General features: G+C 42.5%; 1 protein-coding gene and 2 long non-coding RNA genes across 3 annotated transcripts in view; 1 reads left to right on the top strand and 2 right to left on the bottom strand.

The window, feature by feature from the left end:
- Positions 1-4831, bottom strand: part of igf2bp1 (insulin-like growth factor 2 mRNA binding protein 1) — a 68720-nt gene extending 63889 nt beyond the window's left edge. The window contains exons 1-2 of the mRNA XM_071474840.1: positions 4032-4831; positions 2781-2841 (exon numbers count right to left, since the gene is read on the bottom strand). Coding sequence (XP_071330941.1) covers positions 2781-2841; positions 4032-4206 — 236 coding nt within the window. The 5' untranslated portion in view covers positions 4207-4831. The remainder of the gene's footprint in view (positions 1-2780; positions 2842-4031) is intronic.
- Positions 3269-12648, top strand: LOC139618693 (uncharacterized). Its single transcript, XR_011689770.1, has 3 exons — positions 3269-3465; positions 10863-10908; positions 11003-12648. It is a non-coding gene; the product is annotated as an uncharacterized lncRNA (long non-coding RNA).
- On the bottom strand, positions 11706-16413 carry LOC139618695 (uncharacterized). The gene is made up of 3 exons (XR_011689772.1): positions 15632-16413; positions 11940-12037; positions 11706-11826 (listed from the first exon to the last, which is right to left on the bottom strand). It is a non-coding gene; the product is annotated as an uncharacterized lncRNA (long non-coding RNA).
- Positions 16414-19116: the final 2703 nt, after the last annotated feature.

Here is a 19116-nt window from a genome sequence, read left to right as displayed (position 1 = left end):
ACACACACACAGCTACGGCGTACATGTCCATAGCATGGTCAGGGGTCACGGGTGGGTCCAGGACAGCGCCCCCTGCAGCCTCCAAGGGGTTAACCACAGACACTTATAGAGCAGAAAGAAGGTATGGAACCCTAGAACTGCCCCCCAACCTCCCCCCACATCCCGTCCCTTAAATAAAGGGTTCAGTTCCTTCTGAACACCCGCCCCCTCCCACACAAACACACACCTCCTCCTATGTCAGAATAAACTGCACACACCAGCTACTACACGCTCAGCAGCATTAACGGACCTGCTAACTTCAACATACAAGCCTGGAGTCAGATCAGAGAGGAAAAGATCAGCATGAAGCCAAGCAGCAGCTTCCTGGTCTTCAGAGGGAGCTCATGATTTCACTTATTTGTTTTTTTTTTGTGTTAAAGCAAAAAAAACAAAAAAGTTGCCCATTTGGTCAAATTAATGTTTATTAATAAATACACCGCTGCTGTTGTGTCACAGCTGGGCTGTTTTAAACATTTACTTAGCAGTGCAGTACATTTGTGTTCACTCAGGCATCGCCCTGACATGTATGGGTACAGTAGTAGAGCAGATGTTTGACATAAATATTTAAACTATAATTTTTGGGACATAATTTGGATAATTTGGTTCTCGTTAGCTGAGCATAAGAACGGCCATTTTAAAAATGGGGCTTGCAAAAATTGTTTTCCATGGCATTAATCCTCTCCACACTGCAGTCATTTTTAAACTGGAACACTATTTAACATTAACAGCTTTTGAAGTATCCTAGCTGTGCTGCTACAGGGTGAGAGCTGGGCGCAGAGGAGACCCAGTGAGGAGGAGAAAAAAAAAAAAACAGCTGCCTGTCTGTGCAGTGTTCCTGCTTCATTCATAGCTTCGCCATTTTACCCTCACTGCCTGACGTGGAGTGACTCCTCTTTGCGTGGAGGCACCACGTGTTGTGGAGCCACTGAAGGCCTTGACTCACCCATGGTGGCCCCACATCTCACAGATCACCTTTATCATTATGGCTCGTCAAGGTTATCACAGGGAAAACAGAAAAAAAAAAAAAAAGGGTCTGGGACACTGCACACAACATACAGCACCACCAGAACCATTTACTGACCCGCTGAGAGATTTTAAGAAATTACAGCCTGCTGCCATGTTGGTTCCCTAAGCATGACGAGTGACCTGTTTCTGCAGTTTGATGATAATTGTGAGATCCAGCCTCACTGCCAAAACGCCATTCAACCCCAGAAAGACCACAATGCTGGTATTTTGCGCCACAGCCATGTTGCAACATTTCTGGTGCAAAGCATGTGCCCCAAACCAGCTCCAATTCACACATTCAACCACAGTCACACAAAACACACAGAAATCCTGATTACACATTAAATTAAAATTCATTTGAAGCCAACAGTGAACCAACAGCATGAAATCTATGTCCACTGGCCATTTTGATAATGCGACACACACATGTGGCCAAACAGCAGAACATGGAGAGCTGAGCTCACTGCTCACCTCGTATCTGTGCCAAAGGTTACAGTCATGAAAGATGGTCTATAGGCGAATTCCATGATACTGTTAAAAGCAGGTCAAGTCTGGCTTTTAACACAGAGCAGCTGATTTACAATGGAGCCCAGTTTATCCCCTGCACCAAGGGAATTTCATTAAAAAAAAACACAGCTCTGAGCTACAGGTATATTTATTTCCATTAAAATGTTTCACAATCATGATGTTTTAATAGGCAAACATTTGTTCTATTTTAATTTCACAGCTGCTTAGAAAACAGGTCAAAACATTTAAAAGAAATATTACAATTATTGCCTGCAAAAATTAAAAATACACAGCTGTGTTTTTTCATGAAATTAGTCAGATCTAAGTGAAGCTTTGTGTTGAATTTATTCAACATTTTTTGAAATAATTAAGGCTCCATTACGTCACACAAAATTCAACTTTACATTCCAGCTAGAAATATTTTTTACCAAGCAAAATAAATCAATACATAAATGGATATATTAATAACTATCAGAGTGAATTTAACGTAAATACGTCATAATGAACAGAATCAGTTTTTTAAAATAATTTGCAGCCACATATGAAGGAAATCCAAACACGTAGATGAGTACATACGAAAATCTGTCAAAAGCTACAAGTATGGGGGAAAAATGCGTTTACACAAATACTTTTGGGTCATTCATTTAAAACTCAGTTTAATGAGTTTCCAAACTAAACCATGAAACAGCCACAGAACGCAAACATTTGCCAAATGTAAATTTCCCAGTGCATTTTCCAAATCCTGCCGGTGTGGCTGTGGGTGGAATGGGTGGACCTGCAGGACGAGGGTGAAGCTTCATCTGATGAGTTTGCAAAGAATATGAATGTGTACGTGCTTCACCCTGCACCACTCCACCACAAGCAGCGGTCCAGGTGGAGGCAAGCTCCAGCTACCCTGGGCTACACAGCACGGCAGGCAGCTAGCTAAAGCTGTCACAGTTCACTTCCACAGCAATGGCCGACAAAGTTGAGGCTCCGCACAGTCACACCAACAAAAACACAAGCAAACCCGGCCGCCACGGCGCCGAGCTCGGCCTCCACGTTTCAAAGCGGAGGGAAAACACATGAGCACGTCTCAACGTTCGCTCTTATTGCAAATTAATGAGTGAAACCGGGGTGTTCAGTCATAGTCCATGAAAAGAAAGGCCTGGACAAGGTGATGCAACACATGAAAGGGGGGTTTAGAGAGAAGGGGGAGGGGTGACATAGTGCTGAGCACTGTTTAGTACCTTTGCTTCTTGGGGACGGAGTGCTCGACCTCAATGCGTTTCCCTTGAAGCTCCACTTTACCTGGAAAAAAAGACGGGTTCTGATCAGACCGTGGCTACATGCTAACTGTTTACTAGCTATTGCAGGCCTATGAGGGGGAAATGAGCTGTATTCAGGGCATGTAGCTAAAGTGAAGGACCCCTTACAGCTAACTTTTTAGAACCTGCTATTTATTAAAACACAAAGGAGGCGTTAAAGCGAAGCTGAGAGGCAGCGCAGAGGAGGACAGGTTCAAAGGGCCCAAACCAGGACTCCAGAGTCATGGCACAAGTGAATGGTTCAAGCTCGTCACTTTGAGTCACACAATGGGCTACATAAATACACACAGATACAAGACAACTGCAACATCACAAATATTAAGTGTACCCTGTGGCCGGTGGTGTGTGTTTTAAAAGAATTACACTCCATGTGCCTTGGGGAGGGAGGGGGGGGTTGGGTGTTCATGTTCGTGAGGTTTCATGTAGAAGAAGCGGAGGGAGCTGACTGGCATGGCGACCTTGCCTCTTCACGTTACATATGTAGGAAATAAAGAGGAGTAAGCTACAAAAGCGCAGAGGAGAATCAAGCTTTTGCGCTGAATGTGCTGCTCGTCGGCTCGGTTCGGATTCTCAGCGGTGTGAGGCCTGTTTCTGATGAGTGCACCGGGTAAGATATTTTTCTATCTTTGTCATAGTGGACTGTCGGCTTAAAGGGGGAGGAGAGCCAACGAGGCTTCATTCTATATCACAAGAGAGTAGTGAACCCAGTGCAAGGCTGCAAGAAACCTGAATGCCACTCACATGCACGTTTTAGGAGAAATCGCAGAAGCCTGAGTTGTGCTATAAATAAATAAAATAATATGTCATTCGTTAAACAGCAATATAGTGAAGGAGTGCTCCGCGTTTCCACGGACTTAGTGTATAGCTTTACGTTTACACTACGTGTGTCCCTCCCCCCTTGCAAAAGTTGAATGGCTCCCCTGGGTGTGTAGCCCTCCACACACCACGATTCATTAGGCTAGCATCAATAAAAATAATTGTGTGAATTTATTTTTAACCGAAGTGTTTCATGCCGTAGCCTAGAAGCGTCGGAGGTGGACGGGGAATGAAACTGGGGCACGCCGCCGAAGGTGTGCATGCAGCCGGGGCTGTAACCGGCATCTACCGCTGTGGAATGAATGAAACTAAAGGTGTATGGGGGTCTTTGGCGGTCAGTAGTCCACGGTAACTCACCAGAAAACGTCTCGATTGCCTTCATGGCCCACTGATCGTCCGGACAATCCACAAACGCATAGCCGGTTTTCATTAGAAACTGTCCGGAGTATGGGATCTTGTGGTCGTCAAAGGTTTTTCCTAAGTCCTCGGCAGTCACGCTGTCGCCTAGATTCCCAATGTAAAGCTTGTGCATGGTGGAAATTGTTTTTCCAAGTCCAAAACCGAAAAAGACAAACCCTGGAGTAACTCAAATCGAAGCCACCAAAAAAAGTTTCTCTCCTGAATCTGCTAATAGCGCAACAAGATATTGTCACACTTGCCCCACTACCTGAAAGTGGAAATCACGCTAGATCGCAAGACTATTTAAAAAGAAAAGGAGTGGGTACCAAACGCGACAAATAGGCTATTTATTCTCGGCCGCAGAGTAAAAATGAGATTTCAAAAGTGTAAAAACAGATGATATTGAATTTAGCTGTAAATCCAGTTGAATAAGTGGAGCAGGAGAAGAAATGAAATCCCTTGACTTGCAGCCGGCCCCAACAGACGAATAAAGCAGCAGCCTATAGCCTTTCTACCGCACTGTGGAGGAGGTGGGTTGTACTGGGTGGATTTGATGATGGGTCTATGGTGGAAGAGTGGGAAAAACTATGGCGGGATCAAGTCGGGAGAAATGTTTTCCTCTCTCTCCGCCTCTCTCTCTAGTTTTCTACCCTTCCCTCTTTCAGCGATCCGCCTGCTGCCGGCGGAGGGGTGACGCCGCCCCTCCACCGACTCCAATTCACGTTTTTTTTTTTTTTTTTTTTTGTTTGCAAAGAGGAAACCACGTGGTCTATTTGGAGTAGGTTAGAGACAGGAGGGAGGGGGGGGATGGGTGGGGGGGGGGGGGGGGGTCCCCATCTTATCCTAGGGTTTTCACCAGATGAGCGCGTGTGCAAATGTGCGCGCGCATGGGCACACGAGCCAGAACCCCGGACCGTGCACGCTCCCGGCTCTACTGTATCGTGCACGGCGCAGTTCGCTGTGCCGCGGCTTTTATGCAACATGACGCACCGCGCACACGCCTGATCCGTTTCTGCTCGCACGGGCGGAGATTGGGTCGTATAGAGAGACAGACTTCCTTCGCTGCACTGTAATGTAAGCAAAATAAGCTGAGAGCGGACGGCCTCTGGGCGTACAACTGTGTCTGTTGCCGTAACTCACTTCGCCCTGTGCTGAGCAGCTCTGAAGGCCCAGGCGGCCAGAAACGCTTCATATTTAAATAACAAGGCACCGCCTGCTAATTCTGTAGACGAGCACCCACACCTCTCAACTGTTCCCGCCCTCTGGATGAATATGATAAGTGGTGGAAGAAGTTAGTTGTCATGAGTGTTACATAAATGACCTATGGTGAACCTCTGGCTGTGTGAGGCGGCGGAACAAAGGGCTCAGAGCCCCCATTTTCGCTTCAGGGGCCGCAGTGGTTCTGCCACTGCGACCAGGAAACCTTCCACTAACTTTGATACATTGTCGCCCACGCCCCGAGCCCCATTAAGAGCAACAATGCTCCCGATATGGCGGCGCTACAGTGTAACTACAGCACCCAGCCCAGGCTGGAGTAGCAAGGCGGGTGGGGATTTCTGTAGCTGATACTTGGCGCTAAACTGCACCGCCCCTCTGCGTTTAAGACACTTTATAAAATTACCGTGGTAACACTCGCCCCCTGAGGTCACGGCTTCCAACAGGCGGCAGCCAGCGTGGAAATACAACTTCAACACAGAGCCCGAGCAGTCGTGCTAGCTTCTGCGCCTCGTCCATTTGATCACGTGTGTGTGTGTGGGGCGCAGAGGAAATAACAGTGTGGCGCAGTCGCTGGGATACAGCCCCTCTGCGTGGAAGAAGACTTCTCAAAATGGAGGCAGTGACTGGTGCACAGGGCCTGCCTCTCCCCCACACACATCCACAGAGTTTGGCTGTGGTTCACGTTGGCGCTCAATGCGTCCAGTGTGTGCATATCTCACACTCTGCTGTTTTACATTTCGCAAGTGTGGATATGGGTTTTAAACGACTCTTTCCTCTCCGTGAGAGGCCACAGAGACTTTGTACAGGGCCCGGAGACAACGTGCGCGCCAGCTTTGTTAGAAAATGGCTCCTGTACACAAAATGGATCCAAACCCTGGAAGAGGTTGAGCTGTAACTGTTACCTCAACATGGTTGACGTTTACAAACGAGAGCTTCGACTGTAAAAACACTATTTCCCAGTAGCATACAGGAAGAAATCCGCTGTTGTGCCCATATTTGGTTGCGAGTGCAGTATATGAAATTAAAAGCTCTTATTTTGAATATATTCGGCTTGTTTCTATTTTGCGAAGTGGCCATTTGTTTTAGTATCTAAATTTCTTCAAAATAATTTCAAGCTATGATTAAATGTATCTGTTTTATTGTTTTATATCAGTTCTGGAAGCATATAGACTATAGCCTGTTTAGGATAGAGTGAAATACATTTATCATATTATTCTTAAATTAATCTAATTATCATATCCAACATTAAAGCCATAAACATGACACATCTCAGGCACAGTAATATCTTTATTGGCTTAAAGAGCCTGAAGTGCTGCATGGAGCAGAATAATAACACAGATTAATACTGTAATTATGCAGTAATTACAGACTATTTAATATAGCATGATTGTTTAATGCTAAAGCTGCTATACAGTCACCTAGAAACTCCCCTTTAGACTGGTGTGAGTTTTGATTCTGTATTAAATTTCTGTGAAGCTGCACTAAATTAATTTTACCCTTTCCACCCTTTCTTCCTACCTCTTCCACCCCGGCTCTGTGAGAACATTCAAGTGAAGTTTCTCATTGTCCTGAGATGGCTTGAACTCCTCTCCCCCTCCCATTTGAAACACACACAGGCTGGTCACAGGGGAGCTGGTGGGGTCACAGGCTGGGGCTTCCAGGGGTCAAATAACCACAGAGGATGCAACATATTTTGAGGCTCTTGAATGAAATGAGTGTGGGTGAGCAAAGATAAAAGATTAAATATTTTCCACTAAAACTTAAGACTACAACAAAAAACAGTAATTTTATAACTAGCTGTTTATCTCAGGTGACATTTTCTCAGTGTTTGTATATCCCATGAAAACCATTTGTTACACAGTGTTGCAGTGATCTATATGTATACATTTGTGTGTTTTTGGTCCACAGTTTGTGTATATACATTATGAATAATGAACAAATGGACATTATTCTTCTATACAAATTTCAAGCTTTTCACAAGCAAATCAAATTATTCCAATGAATAATAAAAAATATTAATGTTCCTCAGTATCCCATGACCACACAGCTGTCACTGCCCTGCACCAGACCTCAGAGAAAGTTTGAATGTGAATTCAGTGAATGCTGCTTTTCTTAATGAACTTTATTTATCACAGCCAGTAAGACTTGAAGAAGTTACGGTGTACGTCAGAAGTAAAGCTTGTTTTTCATCCTGATATCAGAAAAAATGGTTTAAAGATAAAAAGATTTATAAAAAGAAAAATAGTCCATTGATCCCTATAGGGAAATTGTGTCCCATTCCTCTGTTGGTACCAGGGAATTCTCCCCTTATCTTACCTTTAACCCCTAACAACAGAACCTCTCCTGGTAAAACATGTCTGTGGTCTTTTCTTATTTTTTCTTTTATTTGTTTCCAACATCCCAGTCGTCTACAGTCGGTCTCTCTCAGGTGGTGTGGTTTAACATCAGGGTCAGTAAATCCAAAATGCAACAGGTGCATCAGGCTTTCATGACTAAAATAATCACCACTGGTGTAGAGTTTAGCCTCTTTGGCTTCATTATCGTTGACGGGCGGAGTGTGACATTGTAGCTGGTTGAGGTGGAGCTAATTTTTAGAGATGCAACTAAAGATTATTCCACAAATTATTTATTCTCTGAACTATCAGAAAAATGTTCATCACAATGCCAAATGTGCTGTCATCAGATGTCTGATGTTTTGTCCAGCAAACAGCCCAAATCCCAGAGGTTCAGTTTATTTCACATACTTATATATTTTATATTATGTTGGCTAATTTAATCTGTCACAGTGCATCATAGTCTGTAAAAACCATAATTGGTCTTAACAGGGAAATCTTAATCTGTCAAAGAAACAAATGTAAATGTGAGTATAATGTAGCAAAAAGTAGCAATAGTCAATAAAGTGCAAGTGCCTCAAGATTCTACTTAAGCACAATACTTGAGGAAATGACCATAAATTCCTCCTTTTCACACCTTAGAGGAAGAAAAATAAGGAAATTAGTTTTTTATTTTTCTACTCATGCGCTTCCTAAACACTGCCATCAAAGGCATCACAAGACCCTGTCAACAGACTTCCCTTGTGTGTGTTGGGGGAGGGGTGGATAGGCGGAGGTCAAAGGCTGTGGAGAAACAGGGTGAATTGGGCGGGAATGCAGAAGGAGGAGACAAACTGCCTCGGGTGATGCAGAAGGGGTAACGCTGAGCTTTTCTGCTGCTGTGTCTTGTTTTGTTTTTGTCCTTCTCACTCATCACGTTAGCTTTGTGCAGTCTCGTGCTTCTTCAAATGTTGTGTGAGGAGGTGAGAGAGGCAGAAAAAAGTGACGGTGGAAGAATTACTCAGATCTTCGATTTAAGTAAATGTGAAAATACTCTGTTACATGTAAAAGTCCTGAACTCTGAACTTTACTAAAGTAAAACTACAAAAGTATCAGCATCAAAATGTATATGAAAAAAATGAAGGTGGTGGCCATGCAGAATGGCCCATTTCAGAATAATGTGTATTATATGACTGGATTATAATTATTGATGCATTAGTAGTTTTAATGCTGGTGCTAAAAGCCAATATTCAACTATTTCATATAGTGCTGGCTTGCTTTAATTTATATAGCCAATAATAACATATCATAATTTGATCATTGATCATCATCATGATCAAATTTTATATTAATAATTATAGACGAGTCCTCCAACCTAAACAACCACATACGCTGTTTGTCCCTGATCCGTCCTGTTGCAGCACCTCCGGAAACAGCCGCAGATAAAAATAAAAATAAATGACTGACTCTTTTATGATGACACAGTGATATGGTAAAAGTCTGGTCAGGTTAAGCTACAAAAACAACTTGGTTAGGTTCAGGGAAAAGACTTTGTGAGGGCTAGAGGACCTCCGTCGTCACGGTTACACTGATAAACATGTGGTTAAGGATACAGCGTGATCAGTGGCTGTGTTAAAGTCCAGTGTTTTGTGGACCCATCCGTCTATCCCCACCTCCCTACACAAACCCTGTCACCATATAACAACACCACCTGACTCCCTCCTTTGTTCTCATCATAATTACCATGGCAACAGGACGCCTTTGTCACTGCAACGGGAAGGTGACATTTTTGGGCATTTCTTAAAAAGACTGATGCTTCCTCACACAACTCTACATGTCGCACAATAATAAAAAGTAGCTATGGTTAACTGTGGGTAACTACAGGTTGCTATGGGTAACTAACTGTAGGTTAACTATGGGTGCGCTGTTGCACAAACGCAAAAAACCTAACAACCTGTAGAGTTCTTTTTTAGGGAGGACAGTCCAGACAGTGCAGTATTTGCCTGTGAAATGTAGTGGTGAAGTATAATGGAAATATTCAAGTGAAGTACAAATACTTTACATACTGTACTCAAGTACATGTACTTCGTTATTTTGCACTGATGTTTCAATCAAACTTTATGTGACGCTGCAGATCAACAGAGCTGCCTCAAAATAATGACATAATTAATGCTGTCACTCATTACACTGCAGCTTCTCCTGTAGTGATGCAGAGGAGAGCGAGGGTTAGGACAACGATCAATCCAGCCAGATGTTTCAGACGGAGTCACACTCCAAAGTAACAGCTGTCTCCCTGGCAGACACACAGTATGGATATCTGCATGTTTGTTGATGGTCACTTCTCTGCCCGTTCAGCAGCAAAATCAAGTCACATGTTCATTTCACCCGGAGCCGAGCCCTCGGGGAAATGTAGTGTAAGCTCAGGAGACATTTGAAGCATTCCAGTTATGTGCAGCTTATAACTGAAAGATTAGAGGAATCACATTTTATTAGAAAACCTACAGAAGAATTACATCTGTCTCTGAGGTCAGCAGTGAACCTGACACTGATTTCACCTTTTACCTGCATATTTAAGTCTGGTAATATTCTGTCTCTTTATTATTGTCAACAAGTCCCATGAAAAGACCCAAACGTGTGTGTGTGCATTGATATATCTTATTACCTTGTGCCTAGAGCTCCACTGTTGTCTAGAAACTATTAAAAACATCAGTGAATAACACTGGGCGACATGTTTCTTCTTCATGAACACACAGATTGTTTATTTTTGACTCTCTCTCACACACACACACACACACACACATACACACACACACACACACACACACCACACCGTCCCGCTGCCCCATATACTCACTAGAGCATCAAATGTGGATTAATCCGCTGCTTAAAATAGTCCCCAGCAAATATACTATTTGCTCCTGTTTGTTTGTAGAAAAGTACAATGAGCAGCTGTTAAAGGACATTTTTGAACCTTTAAAAAAATTAGTTTGGATTTTTTCAAAGATTTGTCATCAGTATGAATCAGTGGAATTTGAGCTCAGAGCCAAAGACGCTGCAGTGAAATCAGAGTGACACCTCGTTGTTTGTGGTTTTCTTTATGGGATTTGTTGACAGTAAGAAAATCATAGCAGCATTACATGGGAAAGTTGTAAGTTTCAGAGGTCACAGCAGCCCATCAGTAGAATATCTTTAGTATGATCGTGTTCGGTGACTGGACAGCAAAGGCAAACAAAAATAATATTTGTCATATTTCCAATAGAAACAGACGTCTCAGGACCAGCTGATGCTCAGTGGAGGATTTGCAGGTAAAACTAAAGCTAGAATCACCTGGTCACCTGGTCTCAACAGTCTCTCCATGCTTTAACTGCATGATAAATCCCAAACTGTGATTTTTTTCAGGAGGTACCAACATCTTGTGTCCATCAGTGTCTTCCTGCAGAAACAAACAGGACAAGAGGAGAGGAGCGGTCCTCATTAAAACGGCCTGTACTGTAATGATGAGGCCACTCAGGCTGGAAAAGTCACTTAGGCCCTGGTTCAAAACCACATAATGAGATCTGTGCATCGTAGCTCCGTCAGTGAACGGGAGAACAGTTTATTGTTGTCTGTACATAATTTGTTTCATGATTTATGGCTCAACACATAAAGACACTTGGCATCTCTGATATTTAATGGACAGAACGTATAAATATTGTGTTTCAGACACCTGTATGGAAACTCTACATCCATCCACATCTGTATTTTCTGATTGTTCCTTTAATGAGTGTTTTCATTTGTACATCCAGACTCCACACACACTCATGCACTTCCTCCCTCTGCTGTCTCCTCTCCTCAGATCCTCTCTTCACGCTGTGTCAGATGTTGAAAGAGAGTGAGCTGCGTGTCAGTCACGTGCGAACCTCCTTCCTGTCAGTAGTTCACTCCTGTTGATTGCATGTATTCAAATGCTCTCCATGCATATTTACCTCAGCGAGAGTGGGAACAGGATGTCTGCCGCGGGACTAATGAGCTCCACCACCACTGTGCACAGACACATTGTTAGTGCCTGTATGTTGTTCCTGTCCATTTTACCTTTTCTCCCCATTATTCCCTCCCCCTGGCATCCCTCTATAACATGACTGCAGGCTGACGCTCCAGCTGCTTTCACCTCTGGCTCCCTTGTTGGCTGCTTATGTTTATAGCCCAGAAAATGAAGTTGTCCGAACTGTTGGTCCAGCAACGGTCTGAAAATGTAAATGCAGATATGTACAGACAGTGTTTGCCACAGTTATTGTTTTTGAGTGTGTGCTCATGACGGTGTCTGCTGCACATGCTCATTAGAAAGACAAAAGAACACCTGTGACAGAGTTCTTCCCTCAAGTGGACGCTTGGCAGGAATCAGTGGGTTTCATCACACACGTGCTCCTGCCATCACCTGACATCCTCGAAACCAACCTTCAATAAATGAGGTGTTACAGAACTAATCAGTTTCATCAAAAAAGGCTTAAAAAGACTTTTGATCTCATTATCTCACATCAACTTTCAAGAATGCAACACAGAATTTGAGCTGATCTCACCTCAGGCTCTGTTCAGTAGCTGTTCTGGAGCTTTTGATCATATGACACAGTCTTCATCAGCAGAGGGAGAGAGGGAGTAACTGAAGAAACACTGGAGATTTCAGCATCTCCATTTTAATGACAACTGGGTATCTGCTGATGAAGATCATGTGATACAATCGAAAACTCCATGACGGCTGCTAAAGGGACCATGAGGTGAGATTATTTCATCAGCTGATGATTTCAAAATCAAGAATTAAGTGATTTCAAAATATTGCATCAATCTGTACTCAGACACATCTCAGTTAAAACACATCACTACACAACACGCTCATGAAAAAGTTAGTCAGTGGAATTAAGATGTTTTTGTTTGTTTTTGAACAGTGGAGCTGTATCACTGATGGTGAAGTCAAACTAAGTTCATCTTTGTTCCCAAATGTGTAGATCAGCATCTACACAGGGAGAAATAAGACTATGAAATATGAATATTAAAATATAAACATGCTTCATTTACTGCTGCAAAATGTGTGATTCTTATCAATTGAAAAATGGAAAAACAAAAGAGAAAAAACTGACTGTAGTTTCAGTTTCATTCAGTCAGAGGTCAGTCAGTCATTAAACCTGAAATGAACCAGAATCAAACTGATCTGGAAAATAGTAAAATTGGTTTGATAGCAACAGATGTACATAAATTATTTTAAACATCTAAAATCACGGTATAACAACCACTGAAACAGTGTCATGATTTATGAGGAATAATTTCTCAGTGGACTGAACAATAACAGTGGAGATGATTTTTCATTTCAAATTCTGTTAAAAGAGAAATGAGTCAAAAGACGCATCACCTCATTGGTTCAGGTGGTAAAAACACCAAACGGTGGTTCATCTACATTTCATTTTGTTGAAATGATGATGAACCAGACTCCTCCTCATTCTTCACACTCACACTGTTACAAATAGATCAGTATGAAATTAAGATCAGTGTGAAATATCTTTCTTTAAACACCTGTACATTGACAAAACAGAGATAATTAAAAACAATTTATTTCTTTACAGGAGGAAACATGAACAAAAGTTTCAGGATTAACTTACGTGGTCTGTGGTTCTGCTCATTTTATCACAGTTTGTCACCTTTTGGATATGAAATAAAATTATTGTTTTTTGTGTTTAAACAATTGATCTACATTATTAAACTGTTTACTTTGGTTAAACACACTGGATACTATCGGATCCTGGAGTCAACAGCACAAACCTTTTTCATGTTGTTTATTTTGAAATAAAAAGCATCATTATCAGGTCATTTCTCCAAACTGCTGGACCTGTAAGTCTCTTCTGATGTTTGCATGTCAGAGCATTCAGTTACTTCCACTGCATTCACTGGATTTGGTGTAAAGCACTTTTTAAAGGTCCACTTCAGAGTTGTTTTAAGATCAATTAAAAAATAAAAAAAAACACACACCCGTGACTGAAATGTTTTTTAACAACAAAAGTTAAATTAACTTTGTTAAAATTCTTAATATTTCAAGGTTCAATTGTTCTAATTGATCTGTAAGATTCAACTTTCCACATCACACTTTCTAAGTTGTGTACTAGGCCGTGATTGGCTACCCAACCTGTGATGTCACCAAATCATTTTGTACATAAAAGTGTACAACAGTGATTTAAGATGAGCACAGAGAAACTTAATGGTGAATGTGAAAACAAGCTGTACAGACAGTTAGCGATCTAATGATCAGAACTGTGTTAAATGTTGTATAATTAATTTATTTACACATTTATTTACAAAAAAAATAAATAAAATGAAGACAGTTTGGCTCAACCTGGTGTTTGTTTGTACAGACCAGAGAGTAAAGTCATAAAATCAAGGTTAACTGATTTAACTGATTATCCAAAAAAAAAAAAACAGACTAAAAAGTTCAACAAAACATCCTCTGCTCAAGATCCACTTACCAGCTTGTTCCTGAGCTTTCAACCAGCTCCAGAAAAAAATAGCAAGTGAAGTAAAGTATAGTTCTGTCAAACTGCTATTTCCTAAAATGACCTTTAATGCTTAAAAATTACACAAAAAACAAATTCATATTCATGGTAAAGAAATTGGACCTTTGCATTTCATTTTCTTATTTTCACTGCAGGCCTCTAAACTGGAGTCACACTGGTTTAAACTGGGATGAATGTGAACTGAATTTTTTGAACTTTTTGGTCCTGAACATTTTGTTTTCACAAAGATTTGACTTTCTGTCACCTCTAGTCCCCCTAACAACATCTAGATTTGTCGTACAGATTCCTCTGTGATTTGAAATCATCGCTGTCAACTCAAAAACAACTGACACTGCTCTTTCTTTGGAAGATCAGAAACACTGGGTCTCTCGGTACAAATGTCATATTTATAGACTTTCATTTGGTTTAAATTCATACTTCTGTTTTCAGAGACACTAAACATGTCAGGCTGAACTGCAGCGACATTTCCATCTGATGAAACTGTACAAAAAACATAAACACTTCGTCTAATATAACACAGCAGAGTGAACCGTGCAGAATAACAGTGTTTTCAAATGCGGAAGCTGCTTTAGAAAAGGTCACATTTACTAGAAACATTTAAGTTCAGGTGCCTCATTAACAAAATGAACAGGTTTCACTTCCTGTGCTGACATCACAGAAGCAGGATGTGCCCTCACTTCACACATAAAGAAGTCATGTGAACAACAAGTCCTTCATGTTGGTGACTGCAGAGCTGCTGACAAAGTTCCTCATGAGCAGTTTATCTGGACTTCAAAGCTTTTTTCAGTCGAGTCACAACTGAAATATTTCACACCAGGTAGAGGAAGTGTGATGGAGACACACAACACATGAAACACAATTTTGCAAAGGAAATAAAGAAGAAGAACTGTATCAATCAAACCAATTTGTAGCCACAATTAGTCCACAGGAACAACAGTGAAGTCAAAAGCCAAATGAATTCGTTATTTCAAGGAGATTTTATTGAAGTGTTTTCACTGCGGGACAAAAACGGAACTGTTTGTCAGTAAAGAATAGTTTAAACAACATGAAACGTGGCTTTGTGACGCTTCACCCAGTCTGCAGGTAAATCACAAGGATCAAATCGATCTTTCTTTTCTCATGAAAAAACACTCGAGTTTTGTGAAATGACAAAAACAAGCGAACTGAAAAGAAAAAATAACAATCCGACATTTTTTTTTACAGTGAATACATTTTCTATTTGAGAAGGAAGGAAATTGAACTGATTGATTCTGATCAGTAAAATATGAAGGAAGCCTCTAACAAGAGATAAAAAGACGCTTATTTCTGCGTCAGGCTGCGGTTCTGATGATGTTTCCAACAGGCTCTGGAGCCTGAGGTGCAGCCCGGCTTTAAAAACCTGCAGGTTTTCTTTATGGCCGCTTTCGATTGGACGAACGAATTAAAAAAAAAAAAAGAAAAAGAAAAAGAAAAAACATGAGTTCTGGGAATTTAACCATTTGTGAATCGGACTCACCGATCACGAACTCCATCCAACCAGCAGCTCCTCTGAAATCCCTCAAGTGGCGGACAGCGACGGGACCCGGAGCCGCTTTCACACGGCTCACAAAATGGAGAGCGGGGCGGGGAGGAGGGTCCTCCCAGGACCCGCTGGGTGGGAGAAACACAAACACCAAGTCCACGATGACCAGAAGTGATCTGCTAACTGTGCGTGGCTCAAGACGACTCTTCACATCTGCACCGAGGACGAGTCGGACACATGAGCCACAGATCAAACTCCCCCCGTTTCCACGACAGATTCATAACAACTTCACGAGCAAAAAAAAGAAAGAAAGGTTTTTGTTTCGTTGCAAACGAGATGTGTTTGTTTCAGTCGCTCTTGAGTTTTCTAGAAAATGTTTTAAATCGTTCAGGATGAGCAACAACATTTAGTTTCAGAAAAGAAGTAGAAAGAAAGAAAGAACGAAAGAATCTGAGGGAGAACAAATGGAGAGAAAAGGAACAAGCGTTTAATATTGTTTTCAATGAAGGCTGGGATCAACTCTGCTTCCAGCCGACTGCTGCAGTGACTCGACCATATCTCCCATCGATCGTTTCCGTCAGGAGGCCAACTCCCAGTTCATTTTCATGAGTTAATTTATTGTTTGAATCTCAATTTTTGAAACTGGTTTTAAGTTTTTTTTTGTGCCTAAAATGATTTCCCACGCTGTTTATTGTGGCTGAGGGTGGAGGTCGTGAAGCAGGACACAGTTAATTAAAGTGGGGGCGCTCCTCCGCCTCCTCTCTCCGAGCCGCTACCGCCACCCAGCGGCCCTCACGGAGCCCTGCAGCCGGGCCTGCGGAGGGGAAGCGCGGCCTTCAGCGGGAGGCCTGCTGAGGCGCAACAGCCTGAGGCGGAGAAACATGATTATTCTGCTGTAGCAAAATATTCAAACATTAACTCATTTTTAAGCAAATCTTGAAAAATAAATTATATTTAGGTTTTTATTTTTAACTTATTACGACAGGAATTTAAATAAATTAAACTATCATCCTCGACTTCCACTTTTCTCGTTATTATTATTTTTTTAATCAAAATAAAAAAAAAAATAAATAAAAAATAAAAACATTTGTTCCAATAATTTTCTAATAATTGAATTCGCGGCCTTCATCGAGAGGCAGTCTGTTCTCAGTTGGACAGAAGCAGGTCCGGAGACACAGCTGCTGCTAATGAACCCGCCCGGCGCGGACATCGCTTGTGTCGGTGCCGGTGTATCGGTGTGTGTGTGTGTGTGTGTGTGTGTGTGTGTGTGTGTGCGGCTCCGAGCCGCTCTCACACCGGGCCCGGATCCGCCGAGGCCCTCACACTCCCGGAGCGAGCCCGGTCATCGAATAGACAAACGATTTCCCCCCGGTAGCCAGCGCCGGTACCGGGCCGCCGCCGCCGCCTCCGGTTGGTCGATTTTAATTCACCGTGATCCGCACCGGAGCGGCGCGCGGGGCCGCACTTCAAAGCCTGTAATCGCGCCGGGAAGAGCGCGCGACTCGGCCCGTTCATTTCTATTGACGTCGAATTAAAATGCGCGCTCCCGCCGCACGCGCACGGTCCGAGGAGACCTGTCAATCACGTCACGAGCGGGAGCACACCTGCTGACCTCGGGGACACCGGAAACGGCGGCAGCTGTGTTCAGCGGTGAGCAGCAGGAGGAGAAGGAGAAGAAGGAGAAGAAGAAGAAGAAGAAGAAGAGGAAGAAGAAGAGGAAGAGTGAACCAGTGCGAACAGTAAACACAGGAGACACAACACGACAGGAGTCTGGGGTTGAAAGTGCTTTGATCTTCCCTCCTGCAGCCACACACCGAGGACTTCGTGTTCTGTGTGTGTGTGTGTGTGTGTGTGTGTGTGTGTGTGTGTGTGTGTCAGTCATCAGTTCGTCGGAAGTCACACAAACTAAAGTCTGTTAACAACAGTGGCATCGATGTGATCATTTTACAGCCGGAGGCCCGCAGCCAGTGCTGCACCACGACCCCCTGACTCAGGGGCTGTCACGTCATTAAAACACCTTCTTTTAGGAAGAGTCACCGTGTCAGCACAACACCAAACTAAACTTTGACACGGGCCCATTTTTGACCCGTGATGCATAGTTGATTCTACCTTCCTGTGGTGTTGCAAATTCCTGCAATTACATTATTTACAACTAATTGACACACCACAACCTGGGGCTTTTGGGACCCCCAGTGGTTTGGACCCCCAGGACTTCTGCCTGCTTCACTATGTTGGTAATCCAACCTTGTCTGACATCTGACTGTCTCCCAGTTTGGGGGGGTAAGTTTCCCTTTAATGGGTCAGAAAATTAGGAGTTACCAGATGATCAACAGGACCGAGATCACAAAACAAAGTCCTGCTACACAAACCTCACCTCTTCTTCTCTCATATAGAACACATAAGCAGGTGAGGCTCTCCAGGACTCGCCCTTGTTTTGTTTTCTCTGTGTGACGTTTGTGCACAGTAACATTCATCTGTGTCTCTGAGCTCAACCTTAAATCTAACCTTCACATCTGGAAGTAGCGTCAGGATTTTGTGACATCGCTGGTTTGGTGGTCCAGTATTTACACACACACCTGAGTGATAGGGAAACGTGAAACCTTGAGTGGACTTAATGGTGAAGCAGGACACATTTTTGTGGTGTGAACAATATTTGTTTATTGATTTATAGATTTATCCAGAATTTGGGAAAAAGCAAATCAAGTGATTATCCACAGCAGACTATTTCATGTCTTGAAACATGTCTGGAGGGAACCTGGAGAGAAAATGTACATTAAATACACTTAAATGTGACATTTACATGTTGTGTTCAACAGTAACTGAATGAGCAGGCAGTGTCTCACATGTCATCAATGACCCAGTTCACAGAGGGCGGATGAGGCGTCATCAGGAACTCACCTGTAAACTCACCTGAACCTGAGGAACAGCTTCGTCACGGCCACTTATTAATAACAGTGCATCTAAACTTAGACTCAGCTCAGAGGAAACAAAGTATATTTCAAAAGTCTTTGTTTATTTCTGACTAAAGTCTGAAGGTTAAACTTAGAAGTCATCACCCTGTGGTGTCTGCTGAGTCACTCAAGGTCCACTTACCTGCTTGTTCTGGAGCTTTTGACCTGTTACACAATGTTCATCAGTAGGTGAAGCTGGCAGATGTAGATGTTCAAACCTTGTTATTCTGAGACTGGCTGTCAAAATAAATGTAATTACCATATAAAATATCTACATGCACCTTTTTAGCTTTAGGTTGTACCAGCCTCCTATTCCCTCTTCTTCCCATAATTAATGAACTAATTAGAGCTGCAACAACTGACAAAATTAATCAGCAACTTTTTTGATGATTGGTTAAGAATTTGTCATTTCCCTGGTTCCAGCTTGTAAAATGAGATGGTTGACTTCTTTTATGATATAAAACTGAATATTTGGGCTTTTGTACATTTGTTCTGATAATGAAACTGTATAAAAACATGACCTCAGAC

Source organism: Trachinotus anak, unplaced genomic scaffold (genome assembly GCF_046630095.1).
Source record: "Trachinotus anak isolate AG129_WGS33_773 ecotype Australia unplaced genomic scaffold, CSIRO_AGI_Tana_v1 ptg000003l, whole genome shotgun sequence".
Lineage (NCBI taxonomy): Eukaryota > Metazoa > Chordata > Actinopteri > Carangiformes > Carangidae > Trachinotus > Trachinotus anak.
This window is presented reverse-complemented; position numbering and strand designations above follow the sequence as displayed.